General features: G+C 45.1%; 1 protein-coding gene across 6 annotated transcripts in view; it reads left to right on the top strand.

Annotated features, from left to right (window-relative positions):
- The window catches only part of LOC145935099 (uncharacterized), an 83,258-nt gene extending 62,159 nt beyond the window's left edge, over positions 1 to 21,099 (top strand). For 2 of the 6 annotated variants that reach the window (XM_083036168.1, XM_083036166.1), the window contains exons 2-7: positions 6,777 to 7,551; positions 7,737 to 7,967; positions 12,334 to 12,459; positions 16,548 to 16,742; positions 18,872 to 19,165; positions 19,559 to 21,099. In XM_083036168.1, coding sequence (XP_082892294.1) covers positions 7,230 to 7,551; positions 7,737 to 7,967; positions 12,334 to 12,459; positions 16,548 to 16,742; positions 18,872 to 19,165; positions 19,559 to 19,905 — 1,515 coding nt within the window. In that variant the 5' untranslated portion in view covers positions 6,777 to 7,229 and the 3' untranslated portion in view covers positions 19,906 to 21,099. Of the gene's footprint in view, positions 1 to 1,352; positions 2,243 to 4,699; positions 5,202 to 5,456; positions 5,624 to 6,776; positions 7,552 to 7,736; positions 7,968 to 12,333; positions 12,460 to 16,547; positions 16,743 to 18,871; positions 19,166 to 19,558 lie in introns of those variants that run through there. The other 4 variants (XM_083036165.1, XM_083036164.1, XM_083036167.1 and 1 more) reach the window with 4 other exon arrangements.
- The last annotated feature ends 484 nt before the right edge of the window (positions 21,100 to 21,583 follow it).

The following is a 21,583-nucleotide window of genomic DNA, read 5'->3' as shown; positions in this document are numbered from 1 at the left end:
CCCACTTCGACCAGAAACCAGGGAAGCCGGCTTGTATCCGTCGGTTGCAAACCGGACCCGCAGATCGGGCAATATATCAAGCTTATCCGAAATTTTTTCGCGCCCAAACTAAGGTTCCGAATCGACATTTGCTTAATTGTCAAATAATCAATTTTATTCGTGTCCGTTTAAAATTGCGTTAAAATGTGAATATTATATAATATTAGCCTTGACTTCGGGGAGAAACTCTCTAGCATCTCTAGAAACATATTATTAATCGGATCAGTGCATAATATTTTATGCGCAATATGCATAAGAGATGAATGCATATAATGAAATAGACACGAGACAGGCTATGATTATTTAGATAGAAATGAAGCAAAGGTTGCCAGCACTCTGATTCGCTGGCACGGAATGCTATGTAATGATATTTTTCCTTCTACCCAATGACCAGGAATCAATGTGAATGTGCATTCGTCGTGCGTATGTGTTTATCGAACGTTGCTTTCGCCAGCTTTCGATCAATGATGCATTTTCATTACGCGATTCGGCTTTTCCGCGGAGTATCACAGAAATAGAGAAATACTCGCGTTTTTAGCCGCGCACGCAAATTATGTGCATCGACTAATTCATATGACACGGCAATCAATTTTCTTACTAGATTTTCTATCGACTTTTATACATGAGAGTGCATATGCAACGTAGCATTATTTAAACAAGATGTGATGATATAACAATATATATGTTTTAGTCATACATAATATAATTTTCCACGAAATTGCTAATTACACACACACACACACACAAGAAATCCAATTGTGAAAAATTGAAAAGAATAATTTTTTGTCGGGGGGACGATTCTTTGTGCTCCCAAAAAATCGTAGAAAGACGTCGCACACTTTCACGGTGTGCCTGAAAGTTATCAGTCCGTTTGAAGGCGACAAGAGGAGAATCAGCGGTAACGAGGGCGCGGAAAATCAGCCGTCCGGTCGGTGCAGCGCGCCAGCGGCCATAATAATAATTTTTACAAACCCGCGTGTAATCAAGGCTGCGCGTTACACATGTTTCGTCCGTGGGAACCCCCTACCCACGGCACGTACGACCCCCCTTGTCGGCGTCGTAGGGGTGGCCGCGGTACGTAGTAGGGGTGGCCACACGCGAGAGGGGGCGAAGTGGAGAAACGGGGAGGAGAAGGGCTTCGGATGCCTCGTGGGGTGTTCGTGGATGGCGAGGAGAGGAGATCGACGGTGGAACCGAGACGGAATACAACTCGGGGCGGACGCGGTGCGTGGGTGAGAAAGGGGGATGTTGGCAGAGGGAGGACACAGAAGGGGTCGGTGACAGGGGGGAGGGAGGGCGGTGTGTAGTATTCACGCGGCACGGTTGCTGGTGCTGCTGCTGCTGTTGTTGCTGCTTCTGCTAGTGCCCCGGTCCGCTGTTCTTCGTGTATTGTTGTCCAATCGAGCGTACCGACGAACCGGTTTTTGAGCCGGGCCACGCGCGCCAATATCGCATCGCTCGTATACGGTATGGCATGAGCTCTTTTTTTTTTTTGGGTGGGCGGTCATTGAACAACGGGATGTTATTGGTCGATCGCCGTGACACATGCTCGCGTGTATTTTGCGATCGAAGATCTGGTGAGAGATGCTGTTTATCGGTACGATTTTATCGACGATTCGTGTTATTTGCGTGTGGATCATAGACTGTCGAATTCTCCATAGATCGCCGACAATTTTAGATCCTCGGCTAGTGTAGTTGTTTTTTTTTTAATCACAGATCGGCGAACGTGAAAGCGTGATCCTTTGAACAGCTCGTTCGCGACACGTGTGGTGCATTGAATTTTTATTTGGTGATCCGTTCGATTTATTTGGTTGTCATTTCCATAGTGTTCGAATGAATGTAAACTTCTTACAATTGTACGATTATCTAATCCAGTTTATAACAACGTACACGCGATAATTACTCGTTTTCTCTGTCACGTGTTTGTGCTTGGATTCGAAGATCGGTGTGGACAAGCAGTGTTACCATCGATTGATTGTGGTCTCCTGTAAAACCCATCAAGCTTTGATGGGGTTGTCACGTGTCGGTGGGACGTTTGTGAGCTCGAGAGTCATCGAGGAACGAAGAGTATCGTGCTGGAATTGACTAGTCGAGATCTGCGGTGAATGATGGTTCTTTCGATCGATCGTGTTGACTCGTGTCGAAAGATCGTATTTGATTTACGAAGAAAGCGGATTTTTCATTTCGGAATTTAGGAGATTAAGTGAGTACTTGATTACATCGTTTTAGAAGATTACAATTAAATTTTACACGCCCGATAATATTAACTAAAATACGTGATTACCAAGAATTACTTTATTTCACGGAATAATAATTATAACCAGATTATTACGTTTACACGATTGCATATCTCATAATAAATAAATAAATTTATAGTATTATATAGTACGAGATTAGAATAAGAAATAATATTCTTGTAAAAAACAAGTGGAGACACTCTTACTTTAATTTTTAAACACACGCATGAGACATTAGCAACTCGTGGCAACAACTATATTGAGAGCGCGGCTCGTTAATTAACGTCCTTCAATGCGTCGCGATATCGACTGATATCCTACAGTGACGCGATTGTATGTCTATGAATAGAAACGCGCGAAACGACTGATTATCTCTTTTAATGGATAGGCAAATAATTAAAAATTGCAAATGCACAAAATTAATCAGCTTAATTCAATGATTTATAATAGTAGCAATTACATTACGAGTGAAAAAAAATAGCCAAAATCTTAAACCGAATAAAATAGATGAAATATTTGAAGGGGAGAGTTTTTATAAAAATACACTGTTACACATTGTCTTTTTATATTACTTATCATCGCGGTACTGAAAGCGGGACAAATCACCCCCTGCGTTGAGTCGAAATTTCTGGTAAAATGAGGGAGGGAGATTCGCGATTTCGAGCGCGCGGGCAAAGAAACAGCGATGGAATAACGGAGTACCTGGTTTGTGCCCTGCCCGGCAGTTGATCGGAGCGTGACGAGCGGTAATTGAATGTAGGTATGGCATTTGCATTGACAAGCTCCAACAGAGATAATTCGAATCTCGTCGAACGCAATGGTCCACACGGGCGTTAGGTCGTTTGTCAATACGACGGCGGCCGTCCAGTTTCCACGTTTCCAGCGGTATCGCGCTGTTTGTCACCGTCTCGTCGGCGATCGTTCGCCGCTGAATACACCCAGCGCATACTTCTGTAGCGCGAACGCGTTTCGTTCGGTTCCGTTTTGCGAGCCGCGCCGTACTGTCAAATACACGGTGTATCGGTCAAGGATTATTACGGTCGCCGCTAAAATTGTTGTTCGATTTTCCTTGACGAAAAAAAAGAAAGAAAGTTTGATGAAAGTTGTCGTTATTCGATTTTCATCTCTGTCGAATATATTTTAATTTAAACTTTAAAACTTTGAATTTAATTAACTACTTAAAAGGGAAATTTTTATTAATGGAAAAATTCGGAGAGTATATAGAAAGAAATACGAATGGGAAAAAATTATTGTCGCGAGGATCTTTAAAAAAAAAGATCGAATCATTAAAATTTTTTTTCGCGCTTTTTTTTCCTAATTGAAGAGAGTTATAAAGATGTCGTTTCGTAAGAGCGCCAAACCGACACGGAAAAAACTTTTTTGAATTTGTTGATTTTATACAAGTGGATCCGCACATGTCCTACGGACCTCGAGTGTTTGCCTGCCGGCAGGTTCGCGACCGGTTGGATATCGTCAGGATATATTCGCGCAGGAAATGGGTAGTTCCATTGTTTGCATATTCGTACAAACAGTGCAACTGCGAGGATGCGCCGGGACCTCTGTTTGATTTTCGAAAGTGAAGCTTCATTGTACGAGATACTGTTGTACGAGTGTTCCGATGCATATGAAACAACGATGCGTTTTGAGGAAAAAAAACGCGCGAATCTGTCGGTTGGAAGGAACGGTCGATTCGGAGAGAGAGAAAGAGAGAGAGGAGAGATTGTTGAAATCGAACAAATGATATTTTTTTGCAAACTTTCACGTATATACGCCGATATTCGATGCCGGAAGTTTCTCCCTCGCACGCAAATTCAACATTGGATTTGACGTGATTAATTCCGCGGAAACTTTTGCTCGTCGAGCCTAATTGGAAGTATCGAGATGTTGCAACGCAGATCGCACCGAGTTACGCACGAGAGAGAGAGAGAGAGAGAGAGAGAGAGAGAGAGAGAGAGAGAGAGAGAGAGAGAGAGAGAGAGAGAGAGAGAGAGAGAGAGAGAGAGAAAAATGTTCGCGCGCGCGTACAGGCCGTAACGTAGAAAACCGATCAAATCGGGGTTCGATAGATCGATCGAAGGTTCTCCTGACTCCCCACCGATGTCCAGCACGCGAGCCATACCGCAAAAGGGTCGAAGGGAAAGAGAGCGCGCGAGAGAGCGAGAGAAAGAGAGCCGACGTCGCGAGAGGGAGAGATCGAGTCCGGTGGGAGATAAAGCGATAAAGAGCGGCGTGCGCGCGAGAGAAAGAGGTTACGCGAGGCGGAATGAGGGACGAAAAGAGAGAGGGTGAGGAAAAGAGCGAGGGAGGGAGCGAGAGAGCGAGACAGCCAGAATAGGGAAGGAAGATTGGAAGGAGTGGGGTGGCAGAGGGGTGTGAGAGAGGAACCAGGAAAGGGGAAAGGGATGCTGCGTGTGTTGGCATGGACCAGTGCGTCAACGGCTGTTGCCTCACACGAACCGCCGAAATTATAGTTAGTGACCCCCAACGGATACTTCAGAAATACACTCCCGACTACCGTTGCGCTATATCGAACTGCCACTTTCGCGCTGCTCTCGCGGGGAACAAAGATGATTCGAGGGTGCCGCTAACGAACCGCCGAAGGGGTCCCTTCGGGATCGCCTAAGGGGGAATTATCGTAGAAACGTTCTTCGAACTCGGTCGAGCGATCTTGACGAGACGCGTTTCCAGAGACAAGATCATTCCCGATCGTTACCGATAGGCTTTGTCGAGTGAAGTGTTTGATGAGACATTTGTTCTCATCTCGAACAGGACTTTGTACATCGAAGTGCGTGATTATGCGAGAATTTTTTTTGTGTCGCTCGAAAACGAACGTGATATTCGTGTAACGTTTGATCAGTAATCGATTGTCCTGTTTAATGGATAATCGAGTGCTTGAAATGCGAATAAGTGAAGATTTTTGAAAAGGTTACATTATTAACGCTTATTTTCTAAAAACGGATAATTCTCTTTTGTGAAATATTTTTCAATATTGGTTGTTGAAAGCGGGAGAAAGGGTGGCAGATACATATACTAGATGTTTTAAAAATAGTGAATAATATAATTTACAATTATTTTTTGCAACATCGTTACATTAACTCTTCGAAGGAATTCTTTTGATGAAACTTTTCGATTTTAAAAATTCTCTTTGGTTTAACGATTATATTGCAAGTATTCAATTTACTTTTTAATTGTTTACAAAGTCTTCGAAATCGTATAATGATATGCGATTAGTGTTATAATCCCACCGGAAGACAGTAAACAGAACGAGTTTCGTAAGAGATTTGAATGCGAAGTTAAGCGAGAATCTTAGCCGTCGCAAAGTCGTCGAGCGTTCTTACAAAAGAATCGTGAGAAAACACGACTTCGATTATTATTATTACTGAAACATTTCGCATTATTCTCTCATACAATGGAATTTCAGTTTGGCTTTAGAGAAATGTTGAACACGCAGCAATTGCTTTACACAACAGTACTTTAGATAATATATAACGCAATATATGTGATTATCTCCGCTTATACATTTTGAAGTAATCAATTACAATATGTGTTTGTTACATACGATTAAATCATCGTGAAATTATTTCTAATACAAAGCTCCTCCTCCTCCCCCTCACGTGCAGCCGAATATAAGGATCGACAAGAATTAAAGAAAAGATAATCACTCACGAGTATCGATTAGCACGTTTACCATGTAATAACTGTATTCATAGTCGCGCATGTTTAACTTTGATTGTATCTTCGTCTTATCAATTTGATATCGGCTGGCTCGCGATTTTCGAGTCGCGAGACCGTCATTGACAGGAGGCAACGTAGTAAACGTAGCCACGTGCAGTTTGACACGCGGTCGTACGTGCGTAGGGGTTGGGCATTCGTGTGGGGGGTGCCTACCGCCGGGAGTTCTTTTTCCCCTATTTTTTCCGTCCCCACCATCGTGCCGGTCTGCCCCTCCTGAAACCACCTGGATCCGGCGTGTCAGCCCCGGTGACGTGCGCAAAAATTACTGAATGAACGGTGACGTCACGAGCCAGCCGCGTGAAAAGTGTGCGAGCCGTTCCTGTTCGTGTCAACCGTTTTCACCCCCTTTCGTTACTCTTCGCGCGTTACCCGCCGTTCAACCACCGCCGCCCGCTTTTTCGCTTTTCCGTTCCCGAGTCGGTGTCGTGTCATCGCGAGAGTTGGGACACAACTCGGTTAAAGGGTCCTGGTCGTGAGATAACGGCTCGTAGAAGATATCATTAAACGGATTAAGGGTGGCTAGAATACCCCCGTTGATCAGCGACGGCCGCGAGGGTGCAGACGCATGGCGAGAACTTGCCTTGTCAAATCAATCTTTTGCTTTTTTAATAATCGGATTTCTCGATAATATTCAACGCGTTAAATTTATTAGGTTCAATATATTAGATATGAATAAATAATTATAAGAATAATTTTATATAAAAAGAAGAAATTATAGGATAAAGTAACAGCGTTCTTGAAAGATCGTTTGTTTTATTTTTGCAGATGCAGCTACGGGTTGGAAGATAGAATATTGAAAAAGATTAAAATTGGATTCTCATCTCGTAAAAAAATTCACACAATTTCTAAGATTATATTACGCCAAGCAAAAGAAGATCTATCAATTCTCACCACAAAAGTGTTAAGAAATAAGTCCACTGTCAGATTTATATACGACGATGCACAACTCTATGGAGAAATTTGAAGAAAATTCTCACGTCGTGTTCAACATTTATCTCGGCACCAACATTAGAGAGAAGAGCTATTAAAATTAACGACATCTCGTGAGCCGCGCTTGCCTCTGAATTTTGAGAAGGATCTTAAACTTTCGCGAAGGAGATATCAAGCCGTTAAGCTTGACCCGAAAGATTATGCGCTCTTGAAAGATGCTCGCGAGACGCTTTCGACTCAGCGGGTGAACCGAATGGAAGGATGTTTCAGCCGGTGTTCTGACTGCCTATGGATATATTCGGCCGTTGCAACGGCGGCGGCAGCGGAAGCACGGTAGCCGGAAACGGTGTTGGCTCGGTGAAGACGTCCAGCAACGAGTCCGCTGGTGGTGGTAGTAACGGCACGTCGAGCGGTACCAGCGAAAGCGGCGGCAGCAGCGCGAGTGGCAGGATGCAGTTGACAGGAGCCTCGGCTCCTGGCGCGGCGGCTTCGCCGGAGTCGGGCGTCTCTCCGTTGACCGACGCCTACACCAAGATGACTAGCGACATCCTCGCCGAGAGGACTCTGGGCGACTTTGTCAGCGAACATCCCGGCGAGTTAGTTAGAACAGGTAATTGAAAATAGAGAGATTATCGATAGTAATCGCAACAAAAAAAAAAAAAAAAAGAAATTAGAAATTTTTTTCAATTGTGATAAACTTTCTGCAGCTTGTAGAGATTATTTAAAAAATTTATACAAAGTACACATATGATAGCCATTTTGTTAATTAAGTGAAACTGATATTTTGATCGACAGGCTCGCCGCATTTGGTTTGCACCGTCCTGCCGGTGCACTGGAGGTCCAACAAGACTCTTCCGGTGGCTTTCAAGGTCGTAGCTCTCGGCGACGTAGGCGACGGTACTCTAGTGACCGTTCGTGCTGGTAACGATGAAAATTGTTGCGCCGAGCTCAGAAATTCAACGGCTCTAATGAAGAATCAAGTCGCCAAGTTTAACGACCTGAGGTTCGTCGGCAGAAGCGGAAGAGGTGAGTCATTTTTTTCGTCATTTCTTTCTTTAAAACTTCTTTAAATTTCTGTGAGAAGAGAGCTGTGTCGCCGTTTGCCAAACATTTCATTCGTTGCGACAAAGAGAGCTGATGAAAGTGTCGGTGACATTTCTCCTTCTCTCTCTCTTTTGCCCTACTTTCCTCCTTCCCATTCATAAAATTGCAAAGTTCTTCGGTCTTTGCTTAGAGCGTGTCGCCCTTCGTCTTTTATGCCGGAAGAAAATGTCGGAGGGGTGAAAGATGACGGTAGAAACCCCTTCAAAGAATTCGGTGTACGCCGCATAGTAAGGGTAGGTCGCGGTCGTCTTGAGACAACCCTCGTTTTTCCTCGGCCCTTCGGAGGAAAAGTCTCGCGTCTCGACTCGGCTCGACTCAGGGGGTTGGTTCTCCGCGCGGGCGGGGGTGGATCCGAGAAGATCGTTTGGGGTGGGTAATGGCTTTTATTTGTCGGCATCACCGTGCGACCTTCTCTCGCTTTGCCGCCCAGTCTCTCGTCGAGAAAAGGGCGAATTGAGAGGGACGAAGCGTCGCTCGAAGAAGCCGGCGAAGTACACTGGGACGGGTGATATTAATTGAGGTTTCAGTAGAGTTTTAATTAACGTTATTAGAGCCGGTATTTCGTCTAACTGCGTCTTTTGAACTCTCGCGCCAGAGTTCTGGATTAACTTAAAGTATCCGCGTGTGCATCCGACCTACTTCTAACGATTTCGATAAAGTTGTTTGACTTACATAATTTATCGCGAGTTGTGATTTATAGTTCTACACAGTTGCATTAATTATTGAAATTGATATTAAAATTAGCTCACGCAAGGAAAAGTATAGCTTGCGATAAATATGTTACGATTAACGATGATATGATATTTAGTGTATTATTGTCATATTTTCGTATCGTATTGATAAGGGAAGTTTAATCGCCTGAGAATCGGGAAACTCGCAAATTCTCTAGCTAGGAAGCGGGAAACTCCTTCCCCCAAGTTCACGGGAACGCGTCAGTCATTTGTCTGGGATTAGCTCTCAATTGTTTTCGCCGAGCGCGGAATTAACATAAGCTAGGATGAAGAATGTAAGAGAAGTGTCTCTCTCTCTCGACAGGATTCCTAACGGTTTCCTGGCTCCTTGAATATTCCCTGGAAACCGATGTGCGCTCGGGAATTCTTAATGATCCTCTCGTTTGTCGAGCGTGGAAATATTCACACGTACGGATTCGCGAGCACTGAATTTTGTCCTTTCGATTCGAAGAAAGATTACAAATTCCTCTCATGTAACTGCATTCTTTATTGCCTCGTTCGTTTAATTAATATATTTGTAACATGAAAAAATGGTATATATATATTAAAAATAAAATTATATGCACTTATCTTTCAATCTATAAAAAGAAACGTCACATATTTCGATATTATTACTATTGCGATAAACGTAAGGGATCGTTAAACGCATAGTGTCCCGACGTCACGCTTTTGTCTTCGCCTAAAACCGCTTTTAGTCCGGACAAGATTGAGCGTACTGCCACGATAGTCGAGAGCTTTGCAATATCGATGATAAGCCGTAACCCCCTTCCCGCACGTTCGACCGTAATGCCTGCTCCATCACTGCAAAGTCTACCCTGAAGGTACTGGATTGTTTCCACCCTTCGGCCCTAAGCCCTTTAACGAGATAGATCATTTGCGCGCTTATAGTTCCAACCCGTAGCGGGCGAGGTATCCTTCGACTTTGCTGCCGTGAATAAACTTCGTCACGGGAACGTCGCCAATCTTACCAAGTTGCTTTAATTCTACAACACACTTTCTCTTAAACCTATTAATCATTGTCTTGTAATACATAACGCGAACAAGAGAGAAATGTGTGTGACAAAATTCAAGACAGCAACTATCGAGAATAAAAAAAAATTATTGTAGTTTTACTTTTAGTGAATGGAGATGAAACGGGGAAGGAAGAGAGAAAGAGAGAAAGCAAAATAATTTTTAATAATATTTATAGATTTAAAATTGTTCACACTCTTTTAAATAAATGTATATCTTTTGAAGGGAAATGTGCATGTGTACGCAATGTTTAATTTAAACACAAAATATTTAAATAATTCTCACTGATTCTCGCGCGAGAGCGTAATAAAAATTTATGAAATGCATCGAATCGGTGAAACGCATTCACTCGCGAAGTGTTGATTTATCGGCCGCAGAGCACGAGGCTCGTTTCATTTCGAAAAGAAAAACGTGGCAGTCACTCGCGACGACGGCCGCAGTTCCTGGCCGTAATCAATTCGTTATCAGACTGCAATTGCGCATTTGCGTTTCGTTCGGGGAAAACTGAAATTAATTAATTGGCCCGACACAGTACACCGACAGTAGCGGTACATAATATCGGGACACGTGTACCGGCACAGACGTAGTTTCATACGCTTGCCGAGGACAGAGATATGCTAACGAGCATAATCAGCGAATGGCTCGGGGACGGGGTTTCTCCAACGTCGCATTTTCCTAAATTTATAACGCGACGATCATCGTGTAATTCTTTTCGAGATATTTCGAAAATTATATCCCGACGCGCGTTTAATGTCGTTACATCACGCATATGCGAGCAATTATCAGAAAGCAAGTCTATCTCTAACCGAGCCAGCGGTGTAACGCCGAGCGAAGCGAGAACACGCCGAGTTACGTAACGAGCTCGAATGAGTTAACAACAAGGCGAGCCTTCAAAAGGTACGTGTAAGAGGACGGCGGGCGTTCGAGCTCGATCGCGGACGATCTTTAATGGCTGCAACGGCGACTGGCACCGAGGGTGATACCCGCGCTTACCTATCTACCTAACTGGAATCATGGCAGTAGAGGTGAAAAGGCTGGTTGGCAGGGCAAAAGCACGGCGAGAGAGAGAGAGAGAGAGAGTCTCGTGGCGTGACTCGTAGCTGAAAGGGGGAATCCCCGCTGGAAAACGAAAGGCTCGCGTGGCGAACCGCCGTGTGGCCACGCTCGACACTCGGCATTATTTCTCCGCGATGCTTCCACCTCGCTCCGCATACTTTCATTTTTTTCTTGTCTCGCCATCGATCATCTTACGTCGTGTACCGCGGCGGTACTTTACCGTCTTCTTCGTCGTCTCCTCGTGATGCCGACTCGTGGGAGGGTCCGGAGGTCGACGAGGTGAACTTTGTGTGACCCGATCGATTATCGCCATTTTCGCAATTCGTACGAAAACGTGTCTAATGGGTCCGATAGAAAAATACGGTAATGGCCGCGCCCGAAAGGAGTAACGCGAGCGTTACAACGCATTAGCGGGAAGAACTCCGTTTAGGGGCGGATATAAATAACATAATGTGTTATTCTTTATATATTGTAAACCGTTGGCGGGATAAAAGCGGCGCTACCTTTGTCGCATTAACGTATCTAATTTCAAGAAAACACGTTTCGTGTCGCAGATATATCCGTCGCGTGCTCGCGGGACACGCGATATATGGGTTAGTAAGATAATAATCATTACATTTCCGTCACGTGAGAGATACGCAAAGTACCGGCGGGACGTCGTATAAACGCGTCATGCAAATGCACCGTGAAAAAATTCAACGACATAAAAAAAAAACACGCGTGTCCCGCTCGGGTCGGTCCGGGTACCGGATGTACAGTGATGAAAAAGAGAGAGGGCGAAGGGTTAAAATTGCGGTGAACCTCCATTCGCGTGCAATTTTTTTTCCCCCGCTGCGGCGACTTTTCGCATCGAGGAGACGTTACCCGCATTTTCGCGCGCTTTTGCTTTCGAGCGTGTTGCCGAATCGATCGCGCGAGCTGGTGGCAGCTTTCGCGGTGGAGTTTCGGCGCGTTCGCGGGATGAAATTGCGGTGGACCGTTGCACGCGCAACGAGGGGCTCGCTCCCATCCCTCCCTCTCTCTCCCTTTTGCTTTTTAACCGAAGCTTTTTAACGAGAACCCCTCCTCCCGCCGCCGCACGATCCTCCGCCGAGAGAACGAGTCCTCCGTCCTCTGTTCCCTTAACTCGGCCGCGCTGGCTGGCCACCGTCACCGTCGACGACGCCCTCGATACATTACCGACGTGTAATTCGGTTACCACGGAGTTTCGCCCGGCTAACCGCGTTTGCGAACTTTCGACATCGGTTGAATAGGCGCGTCCGTGAATCGACGCGATAGCGAGAAAGCGAGAAATCGTTAAAAACGCGCGTCTGACATTTTGAAAGTTAATTCCTCCTCTTCTCGAGTATCCCCGCATTTTGCGCATTGCGATGTGTTGTGAGTTAAAATTGAGTACTTGCCAACGAGAGAATTTGCCAGTAATAAATTTAACAGATCGATACACTTAGAGCAATCGCGTTAACGCGTGAAATATATGTTGTGTGTTTCAGGCAAGAGCTTCACGTTGACGATAACAGTGTCGACGACGCCGCCTCAAATCGCTACCTACACCAAGGCGATCAAGGTGACAGTGGACGGGCCGCGCGAGCCGCGATCCAAGACCAGTGAGTATCACTGTAAGCATTGCTATTCTTATATATATATTTATTATTATACACTTTTTACGCGATTTACCCCCTATACTGTCGCGTATATTACCCCGCGTCGAGACTTTCGCGATTCACAGATTCAAACGAAATATATATATATATATATATATATATATATATATATATATATCCGCGAAGCCCAGGGGCTGCCGAGAAATCTCTCGAAACGATGGTAATGCTTAACGAACGAGCGGCATGGTACCGGAGGCAGTAAAAGCCGCAAGTTCGAAATGGCCTCAATGTGCGGCTTCGTACTGGTCGTACGTTACCTCCGAGGCTAAGTTTCGCGCAATTGCCATTATTTATAACCAGCGGAGCACCGGGCCTCCGCCATAACATTGACAAAGAACTGCCCGGGCGTTGCCCGCGGAGATGAGTGCGTGCGTGTGTGTATATGTCTGTATATATGTGTGCGTATGTGTCTGTATGTATCGCGGCGCTTTAGCCAAAACGCGGGGCAACGCCTACAAACTTGGCGGATATCCGATCGCGAGAACTCCTCCGCGAGCAGCTACCGCCGAGACATACAATTACCGAGGATTCTCCACCCGTTATTTCGGCAGGTCGCACGTAGTCGACGCTGTCTGCAGGGGTTCCACCATAGGGGCGAAGAATAGGAAACGCCTCTCATTCTCCGTTTGTTACCTACCTACCGCGTAACCTTGCCACATAATGCATTGTACGCTCTTGAAATTTATTTTCAGACATGCCAATTTGTTTGGGGAGAGGGGGAACACGAACAATTTTTTTAATAGAGTTTTGATCTTAAGGTAGATTTCTATGACAAAGAGAAAAAACATTGAGGGATTACTTTATATCGATCCCGTAATAAAAAAAGTATTAAAAAAATTTTCAAGTAGTTCTATTTTTTTCTCAAGTTTACTCAAAATTTATTGTCTAGCTTTATTAGGCTTTAGTTGCATTATTGCATTGCGACGCGAGACAGAGTCCCGTTTTCACGTTTGCCGCCTCTGCTTAGATATTAGAGAGCGTCGTAATGTCGTCTACGAAGGCGTACCAAAAATATCCGATAGCTTTAATATATCGAGGCGGTCTCTGGGTAGCACGGAGCATAAGTTTGGTACCTTGGGAAATTGCGACCACATCCGCCGGCTTGGCCGCATCTGCGGACCACCCACGAAACTTCCGTCATAAATCCAAAATATGAAAACGCGAAATTTCGGTGTACCGCCCGGAGACGCGCATCCAAGCAAAATACTAACGTAACGCGCTTCAGAGAGAGAAAGAGAGAGAGAGAGAGAGAGAGAGAGAGAGGAGACAATTTCTCTTTTGATATTAATGCTGCTAACTTTTCGTTATCTCTCGTTCAGAAATTAAAAAATGAAATATATTATTACAAGTATAGAGCGTGAATATTACGAATATTATGAGAATCGTGCTTTTTTTTAAACATATCGATAGTTAATTCCAAGTCGATGAAATTAGAATTGCTTTCGTTTGACAATGAGAACACTTTTTGCGAAGCGTTAAAAAGCATCTTTAAAGCGAACACCGGATATGAATTTTTAGTCGTCGTTAAGGATAGCATAAGACGTCGGAAATAAGCGTTCGTCAAGTCGGCGCTTTGAATCTACTATGAAAACAAACCATTTACTGAATCAGGGTAATGGTGCGACAATTTCAAGGATGGCGGTGCGAGATGAAAGGACTTTGTCTTTATGGGTGGTCCGCATGAGCTTCTTTCAAAGCCGCGATTCGCGTGTCATTTCGTGTTATTTTATGTGAACAAACTATAAGGATTTTTTAACTACATATCTTAATTATATATTTTTATGAATAACACATTTACTTTTATATTTAATTTATTGAATTATGTAATAATTTTTAAAAGACACAAAAAATATATAAGATGTGTGTATATGTATATATATTTTTCTTTTTTAGAAATTATTATATAATTCAATAAATTGTGTATAAAAGTAAATGTATATATATGCATATATAAAAGCAACATCAAATATATTTCAAGATTACTATAAATAAAAATTATATAGAGCACGTGCTTAAAATAAATCGCCATTCGTGTATATGAGCAAATATGCATCCAGAGAAATACTACAAATTGTGCATTCGTGCATCCGACAATTCCGACAATCGAACGTGGAAACGAACGAATAAACCTTATCTAAGATAACACAGGGCGAATGCTTCCGCGCGAAGGGTTGTAATTAATTAAACAAGCAATTCATTACACATTCTACCCTCGTCTGGTAGCCGAAGGTGGCCGCCGCCGCCGCGGAAAGGCTGCGGGGTCCAAGGAAATTGATTGAGGGAGACTCAACCGGGTTCCGGATACTCCTCGCGAAGAGAGACTCCTCGCCCGTTCGGGATCCGAAGGTTCGCGGATGTGTGCGCGCATCTTTGACGAAACGAGAAACGGTTCTCGGCGACGATGGGAAAGATCGAAAATGAGCAGCGTCGCGCTCACCATCCGTGCGGAGAGGAGCCGATTTCGGGACGCGGCTTGCGCGGGGGAGGAGGGGGCCCGGGGATTGCCGACGGGACGAAATGAGGATCTGTCGTTGCCAGCTGCTAACTCTCGAGAAATTCCCTGGCAGTCACGGCGCGCAAAGAGGGTGTCCAATGAAATCGATAGCCGCGACTTGCCGAGAACTTACAACTTTGTCCAATCACGCCGCCGCGCCGGATTGCCTTCTAATCCGCGAAAGAATAAATAAAAAAAAGTATTGTCAAAAGCCATCGCGCGGGTTGCAATGAATCGGGAATATACAAAATATAATCAATAATAATAAAAAAAAAATCTAAAATGTCTCAAAGTATTTTTGAAAAATACACTCTCATCGAAAACGATACCGAAATAATCGATTAAGTGAAAAATTGACCGCTGATTATTCGTTAGCTCGTTTAAACGGAGAAAGTAACGGGGGGTTCCGACCGTTTAGAAAAGCGAGCGATCGCGCGCGTAACTATCAGAAGGGTCGCACGAGTGCTCGACGCCTAATGAAATACTGCGAAGAACGGCGCTTCGAATTCAAAGGGTTAGGCTGACGTGATAAATTCGTGGGTCGAGCGGCATAATTTATTAAATCTATCAAGCTGGCATCCTAGGAAACTACCGAAACGAATCCTTGTTTCAAGAGCCTTGCCGGCTCTTTTGATCGCGTTTTGATCGCGCGTTAATTCTTTCGTCATCGCGCCGTAGATGTACGCAGAGATAGCTTCGATAATTGAATTGACGTTAAATTCATGTCGCGGCTAACGATTTTAAAAGGCGAATAAAAAGGCGCTCTACCTAAGGAGACCTGTATCCGATCTATAGAATTTTCTCCCGGGGCTCCTCTCAGGTCCTGCGTGCACGAATCGCCGGTCGTTTAACAGGATCTCGTTAGTCTCTCGGTACCCGTCGGTATTCCGCCGTCGCGCCCCCATTGTGTCCCCGGATCGAGCGTACCCTATTCAGCAAACCGGCGGGAATTTCGGCTTGCCGAGTTAGAATTAGGGCTTCGATTGGATTATCAGGACGGCGGGAGTCCGCCACCTCCCTTCCGTCCTGCTACCCTCTTCGTGTCGGTCTCTCTGGCCTCCGGTACCTTCCGCGTTGGATCGTTGCCTTTAGGGGAAGGGAACGAACCTGCACACGGCTGTCCTGTGCGGTGACCTCTAGCCAGCCGGATAGGACGTCCGCCTATTGGGACGTCTTTAATTGGGTTGGCGACACCGTCGCAGGGAAATAAAATGTATCGATGCCTTTCTCTCTCTCTCTCTCTCCCTCTCGTTCATTCGGCTTTCGAAGGGACGGCTACAGCATTTAGTTGTATCGTTCCGTCTGTCGTTTCTCAGTAAATGAACGATACTTTTTGCAATCGAAAAAAAAGCGTATAAATTATTTCTACGTTAATCTATATGCATCGGAAAAAAATTATACCATTTGCAAAAATCATTTGTAAATTGCGTAAATAAAATATTTGGCTTGTGCCGAGACGTTCGCTTTCGAGGAAAATAACGCGTAGACGAGATAGGCGGATTGATACGTGTACCGGAGGTCCAGTGGACAGGCGCACGGTTGATCGCAGTGCTGTCTCTTTTAGGGCAGCAGCAACAATTTCACGCCTTCGCGTTCGCCTCGCAACGAGGCGGCCCGTTCTTTGCCTCGCCTCTGGTGGATCCGTTGCAACCTCTGCCGAATCCGTTGCAACCGTTACCGAATCCGCTCCAGCCGAGGGATCCGTTGTCTTCCTTTAGACACGCGATGCCCGGTAATTGTCAGAGTAAGTAAATCGACCGAGTCCCCGCATGATCGTAACCCTCAATCGCACAGCTCGGCTTTGAATGTTTCGTCAATATATGACTTGTTTTTATGCATGTGTGTATTATTTTTTGTGTTACATCGCCATCTCTCAATGCTTTTCTTCGATGTAAGTGATCCTTTAACCGCGCCATTTCTCATATAAAATATTTGACAATTTTAAAGCGTGCAAAAAAGATATCAAAGATATAAATGTAAAATAGTGACTTGTATCCGAGAAGAAATATTTTTATTTTATTTTATTTTCGTTTTTTTTTAAATTGTGTTATGAAATTTAGATAATTTTTGTCATCGAACGGGCGGCTTCTGTCGAGTTCGGGAATATTTTCAACCAGACTGTTACTGGTCTGAGTACAGAAGCACAGCTTTTGGATAGGCTCGGCAGCTAGCTTCTCGGCTTCAGAGGCGGAAACCGCAAGCCTGTTCAAAGCTAGATTAAATATTATATTAAAGGGGTTGCCACGGAAGCGCGTCCCAGTCGGTTGCCTGTTTTGGGGGCGCAGCCTCACCTTCTCTCCGCGTTTATAACGTAGATTCGCGAGTTTGCGCGCAAAGCACGTTGTCAAAGTAATGTCGAGAGAGAATGTTAGCTAATTGTAGGAAAAAAAAAAAAAAAAGAAACTTTCGATCGTCGATTAATATCGCGTCTCTGATCGATGCGATCAAATCGGACCGACGAGCACGCGCGAACGCGATATCTCGGTGCACGATAAAATTTTTAATACTTTTTTCTCGGGCGCGCGATAACATCGATAAACGGTTCCGGTTAGCGCGCAAGAAGAGACGAGAAAAAAAAGAGTTTAAACAATAATTCGAGATCGGCCATTTTAATGAGTTACCTCAGACGTGAGGGCTGACTGCTCCGCTGTTCTAACTAAATTTCCCGATAAAATACGAAGCACGCCGAATATTTCCTTTATTAACTTTTTTCCCCCTCATCGGACATCTGGTCGTCCGATAATACGCGTACGCGGCCGTATTATTCTCACACTACAAGCTTGGCGAATTTGATTTCGAGAGACACTTGCCCTGCGGTTATTTTTCTCTATAATAAAATTATAAAAGTTCATATGCTGTACGTTATACTGATAAATTATTGATTTTCTTTCGATATGATTAATAAAGCTATAAAATAAGATATATGCTTGTAAAAAAAAAAAAAAAAAATACGAGAAAACAATTAGTTTTTTGTTCTGTGAAAGACGAAATGAGCTCGAGGCGAGGATTCAATCCGGTATTTGAACCCCCCAGCGATCCCCGCATATTTCGGACGGACTCGTGCGCAACTTTTCGGCGATTTTCCATAAAAAGGGAGACTCCTCTTCGGACCGCAAGGAATCCGGTAATGCCGAAGGACGTGAAAGCACGGACGTAGGCGGGTAGCAGTATTTAGGGTTAGCTCTCGTGACGACGGTCCGGTGGCGCTCGCCGAGGCGAGCTCGGTTATTTGAGTTGGCCCCAGCCAACGTAAGGGGGGGAAGAGATGACCAACCCTTTGATCTCGATGTACCCCTCCGTTTCCCTCGCATCCCGCCGTGTCCCTCTCGCGAATGCTCTCTCGTGCTCGTCCTTTCTGCATTCAACCCCCGTGACTCATTGGAAAATCTATCGGGGACGTTGCCTATACCCCGCAAAAATACATCCGCCAAGGGTCGCACAGGACCACTGCTGCTGCTGCTGCTGCTGCTGCTACTGCTACTGCTGCCGCCGCCGCCGCCGATGCATCTCGTGAAGTGATTCGAATTGGCATATAATCCGGCGAAAATTTCCCCGTTGCCTTTTCATCCCTCTGTTGCTTTATCCGATTGTCGCAATTATTATTTATCTTTTTCGTTCGACGCGACTGCCGGGAATTGCTATTCGATATTTGTGTGTTAGCCCGCTTTTCTTACACGTGTTGTTTCTTTGTGCTACCTGTCTCCTCGCTCGTTGATTGCTTTTTCGCAGCTGGCTGGTATTTCGATGACGCTGATGCTTTCTCGATTTATATTTTTGTACAAAGGCGTTTCCTTGCTTTCTCGTCGCGCGAATTATCCGTTCTTTCGTTTCCTTCGTATTTTTGGCAAGACGTGCAACGGAAGGTTTCTCTAGACATGTCACAGTTTGGCCTGACGGCGAGCAATTCTTGGGGGTACGGCAGCACGGCCGGCTACGCCGGCTACCTCCCGGGCCCCCTGTCGTCGTGTGCCGCACAGGCATCATTTCCACCCCCACCGCCGCCCCCTCCGCCACCACCGCCGTCATCCACGCTGGCGTCCTTTGCCGGCACAGCCTCCATGAATACGCCGACGGCACCGGACTCGACGGCGGGCTCGACCGTCACATCCGGCACCAGCAATACCGGCTCCGCGCCGCAGCAGGATGCCTTCTCCGCGGTTTCGTCTCGTAAGTTCAGCCTGCTGCACGATTATTGTCGAATTTCGCTGTGGTCTCGACAAACGAACAACCATGGGGTATCGCTCAATCGTCACAGCCTGTCATAATAATGTCTCGATAAATTTGACTCGACAAATAAAGCTTTGATGTGAATTTTGATCAAAGTCGCACACTTTCATTGGGATCATACTCGCTGAATTATAATCAGGAACTTGCCAGATGAGAAAAAAAGAAAGAAAAAAAAAAAAGAAAAATTTACTGTGGAACACGGCTGTGCCTCATGGTTGGAAATCTAGCTGATTCGAAGGATTCGAGGCTCTTAGCTCTCGAGAGTCAAACTCGATCGACGTGTTTGTCTCTACTCCAATTGAACGTAGCTTCTCGTTGCTCGAATTGTCGCAGTCGTACCGGACACCACGACACCGGGTCAGTCTGACCCGCTGGATCCGCTGAGCAGCCTCATGACCGGCGGCTCCACCAGCCAGAGGTATCAGGATTACGTGTCGCCCAGATCTCTGTCCACCGACTCGAGCACGACCGAGAGCCCAGTGCACGAGGAGCAGGGTTTCGGGCAGAATTACGGCAACTACTTTCCGACGCCCGGTGTGCTGCCCAGCATACTCTACTCCCAGCTTTACGGGAATCAGTTCCAGAATTCTGAGAGCGCCGAACAGAGGGCTGTCGCGGACAGTTGCAGCGTGAGGCAAGAAGAAGTTAGACCAGATAACAACGTCTGGAGACCGTACTGAGAGGCGGAGGAAAGTAATTTCTTATCCAGCAATTTGGTCGTCGAGAGACCGCAGAACTCTTGGAAGACAAGAGAAAAGTAACGCTTAAAAAAAAAATCGCTCTTCAAGCTCTCGGCCGCTACGACGAAAGTGGTCGATAATTTTGTAGTGTGACATGGTGATTCTTTGAAAACTATCCAGTGTCAAGGACGATTCTTGACGACGAACATTAGTGGGCATTAAAACTTGATCCGAAAGGAACTCGGGGCGAGTCCGAGGTACGCTCTTCCGGAAAGTTTCGGGAAATTAAAATTCTCTTACCGGTTGTGTTTCTCGCGCCAACGAATTTTAGGAGAGTGAATGAAGCAGGAAGGGGGGGAGAGAAAGGATTTGTAATTAAGCGGATTGTGTACGAGAGAGTGAGCGCGCGAGTGTGAAAGTGGCGATGACGACGACTATTATAATTGATATCCGCAGGATGTATATATATGTACATAGCTAGACCATTGCCGTTTCATCGAATCACTATCGTTTTAATTTATTTCATTTATTACGTTTTCATAGTATAATTGCGAACGCTGCGGGATCGTGCAATATCGTCAAAGCTGTGCGACTTTGGCGATCAAGCCTCCTCTTTTTCTCTCTGTAAATATATATATCTTCCACAGTTCAGTTTTCCTCTTCGAGATCCGCGAAGATTTTCTTCCCATTAAGAAAAAAAAAATACCTCTCGGTCTGAAGGAATCCGGCTTCGCGCTTTCGGCGAGATATTCGCAGCGACCCTAAATTATCTCGAAAGATCGGCAGCGAAAGGCTGTCACGTGCGGTCACGTTCGGGTCAAGCCGACGATAAAATCGAATGGGATTCGATTCACGTGAGGCGAAAGAGTTTACCCGTCGCGCGAGAATGTCGTTGCGAGGAGCGCGCGGGCGGCGAGAAAGCTCTCGCAAGTATATTCAACGAACGAATGAACGAACGTGCCGGCATCGAAGACCTTACATCGAAATTTCCGCTAAAGAAACGAAACGAACGCTCGGGAAACGACTCGCGAAATGATTTCGCGAGAGGCACCGTAACCGCGCCGGCGAGAAGCTTATCCGTTTTTGTAAGCCGGCGACGGGCGCTCTGCGCGTTTCCGAAAATGATTTCCGATATACATATCTACCGATCTATTGTTATCGTAGTTTTTGACCGAATCGAAGTAAAAGTGTATTTCAAAATATGATACAGATGGACTATTTTCTCTTGGAATTTTCCTTGTCCCTGCGTACACCTATTCCTCGAATTTTTATCGTTCTAGGATTTCATTTAGAGAAAACATATTTTTTTTATTACGTGGCGATTATACATTATTATATTTTTTATAAAACTGTTTATTTCTTTGATGTCGATATATACTCACACAGTTTGTTTTTTTCTTTTTTCTTTTTAGTGTCTTATTTTTTGGACGTATCCTTGCTCTCTCCAAGTCACCTTTGCGCAGATTATCATCATCTCGAGAGGACGCGCGGCAGAGATCTACATAAGGTAGGTGGAAACGAATCTCTACAGGGGTCTCGGTAACGCCGAGGGTTCTAAAGCATTCTCACTGACGGAAGTGCGTATATGCAAATTTGCAAAAGATTTAATTAAACCTAGTCTCGGAAGGGGAATTCGCGTCTGCCTCGGGCCAAGTCATATGTACGTATATGATGAAGG

The sequence above is a fragment of the Prenolepis imparis genome, unplaced genomic scaffold (genome assembly GCF_030444845.1).
Source record: "Prenolepis imparis isolate NDT839.2.m4 unplaced genomic scaffold, iyPreImpa1.0 SCAF_4, whole genome shotgun sequence".
Taxonomy (NCBI): Eukaryota; Metazoa; Arthropoda; class Insecta; order Hymenoptera; family Formicidae; genus Prenolepis; species Prenolepis imparis.
This window is presented reverse-complemented; position numbering and strand designations above follow the sequence as displayed.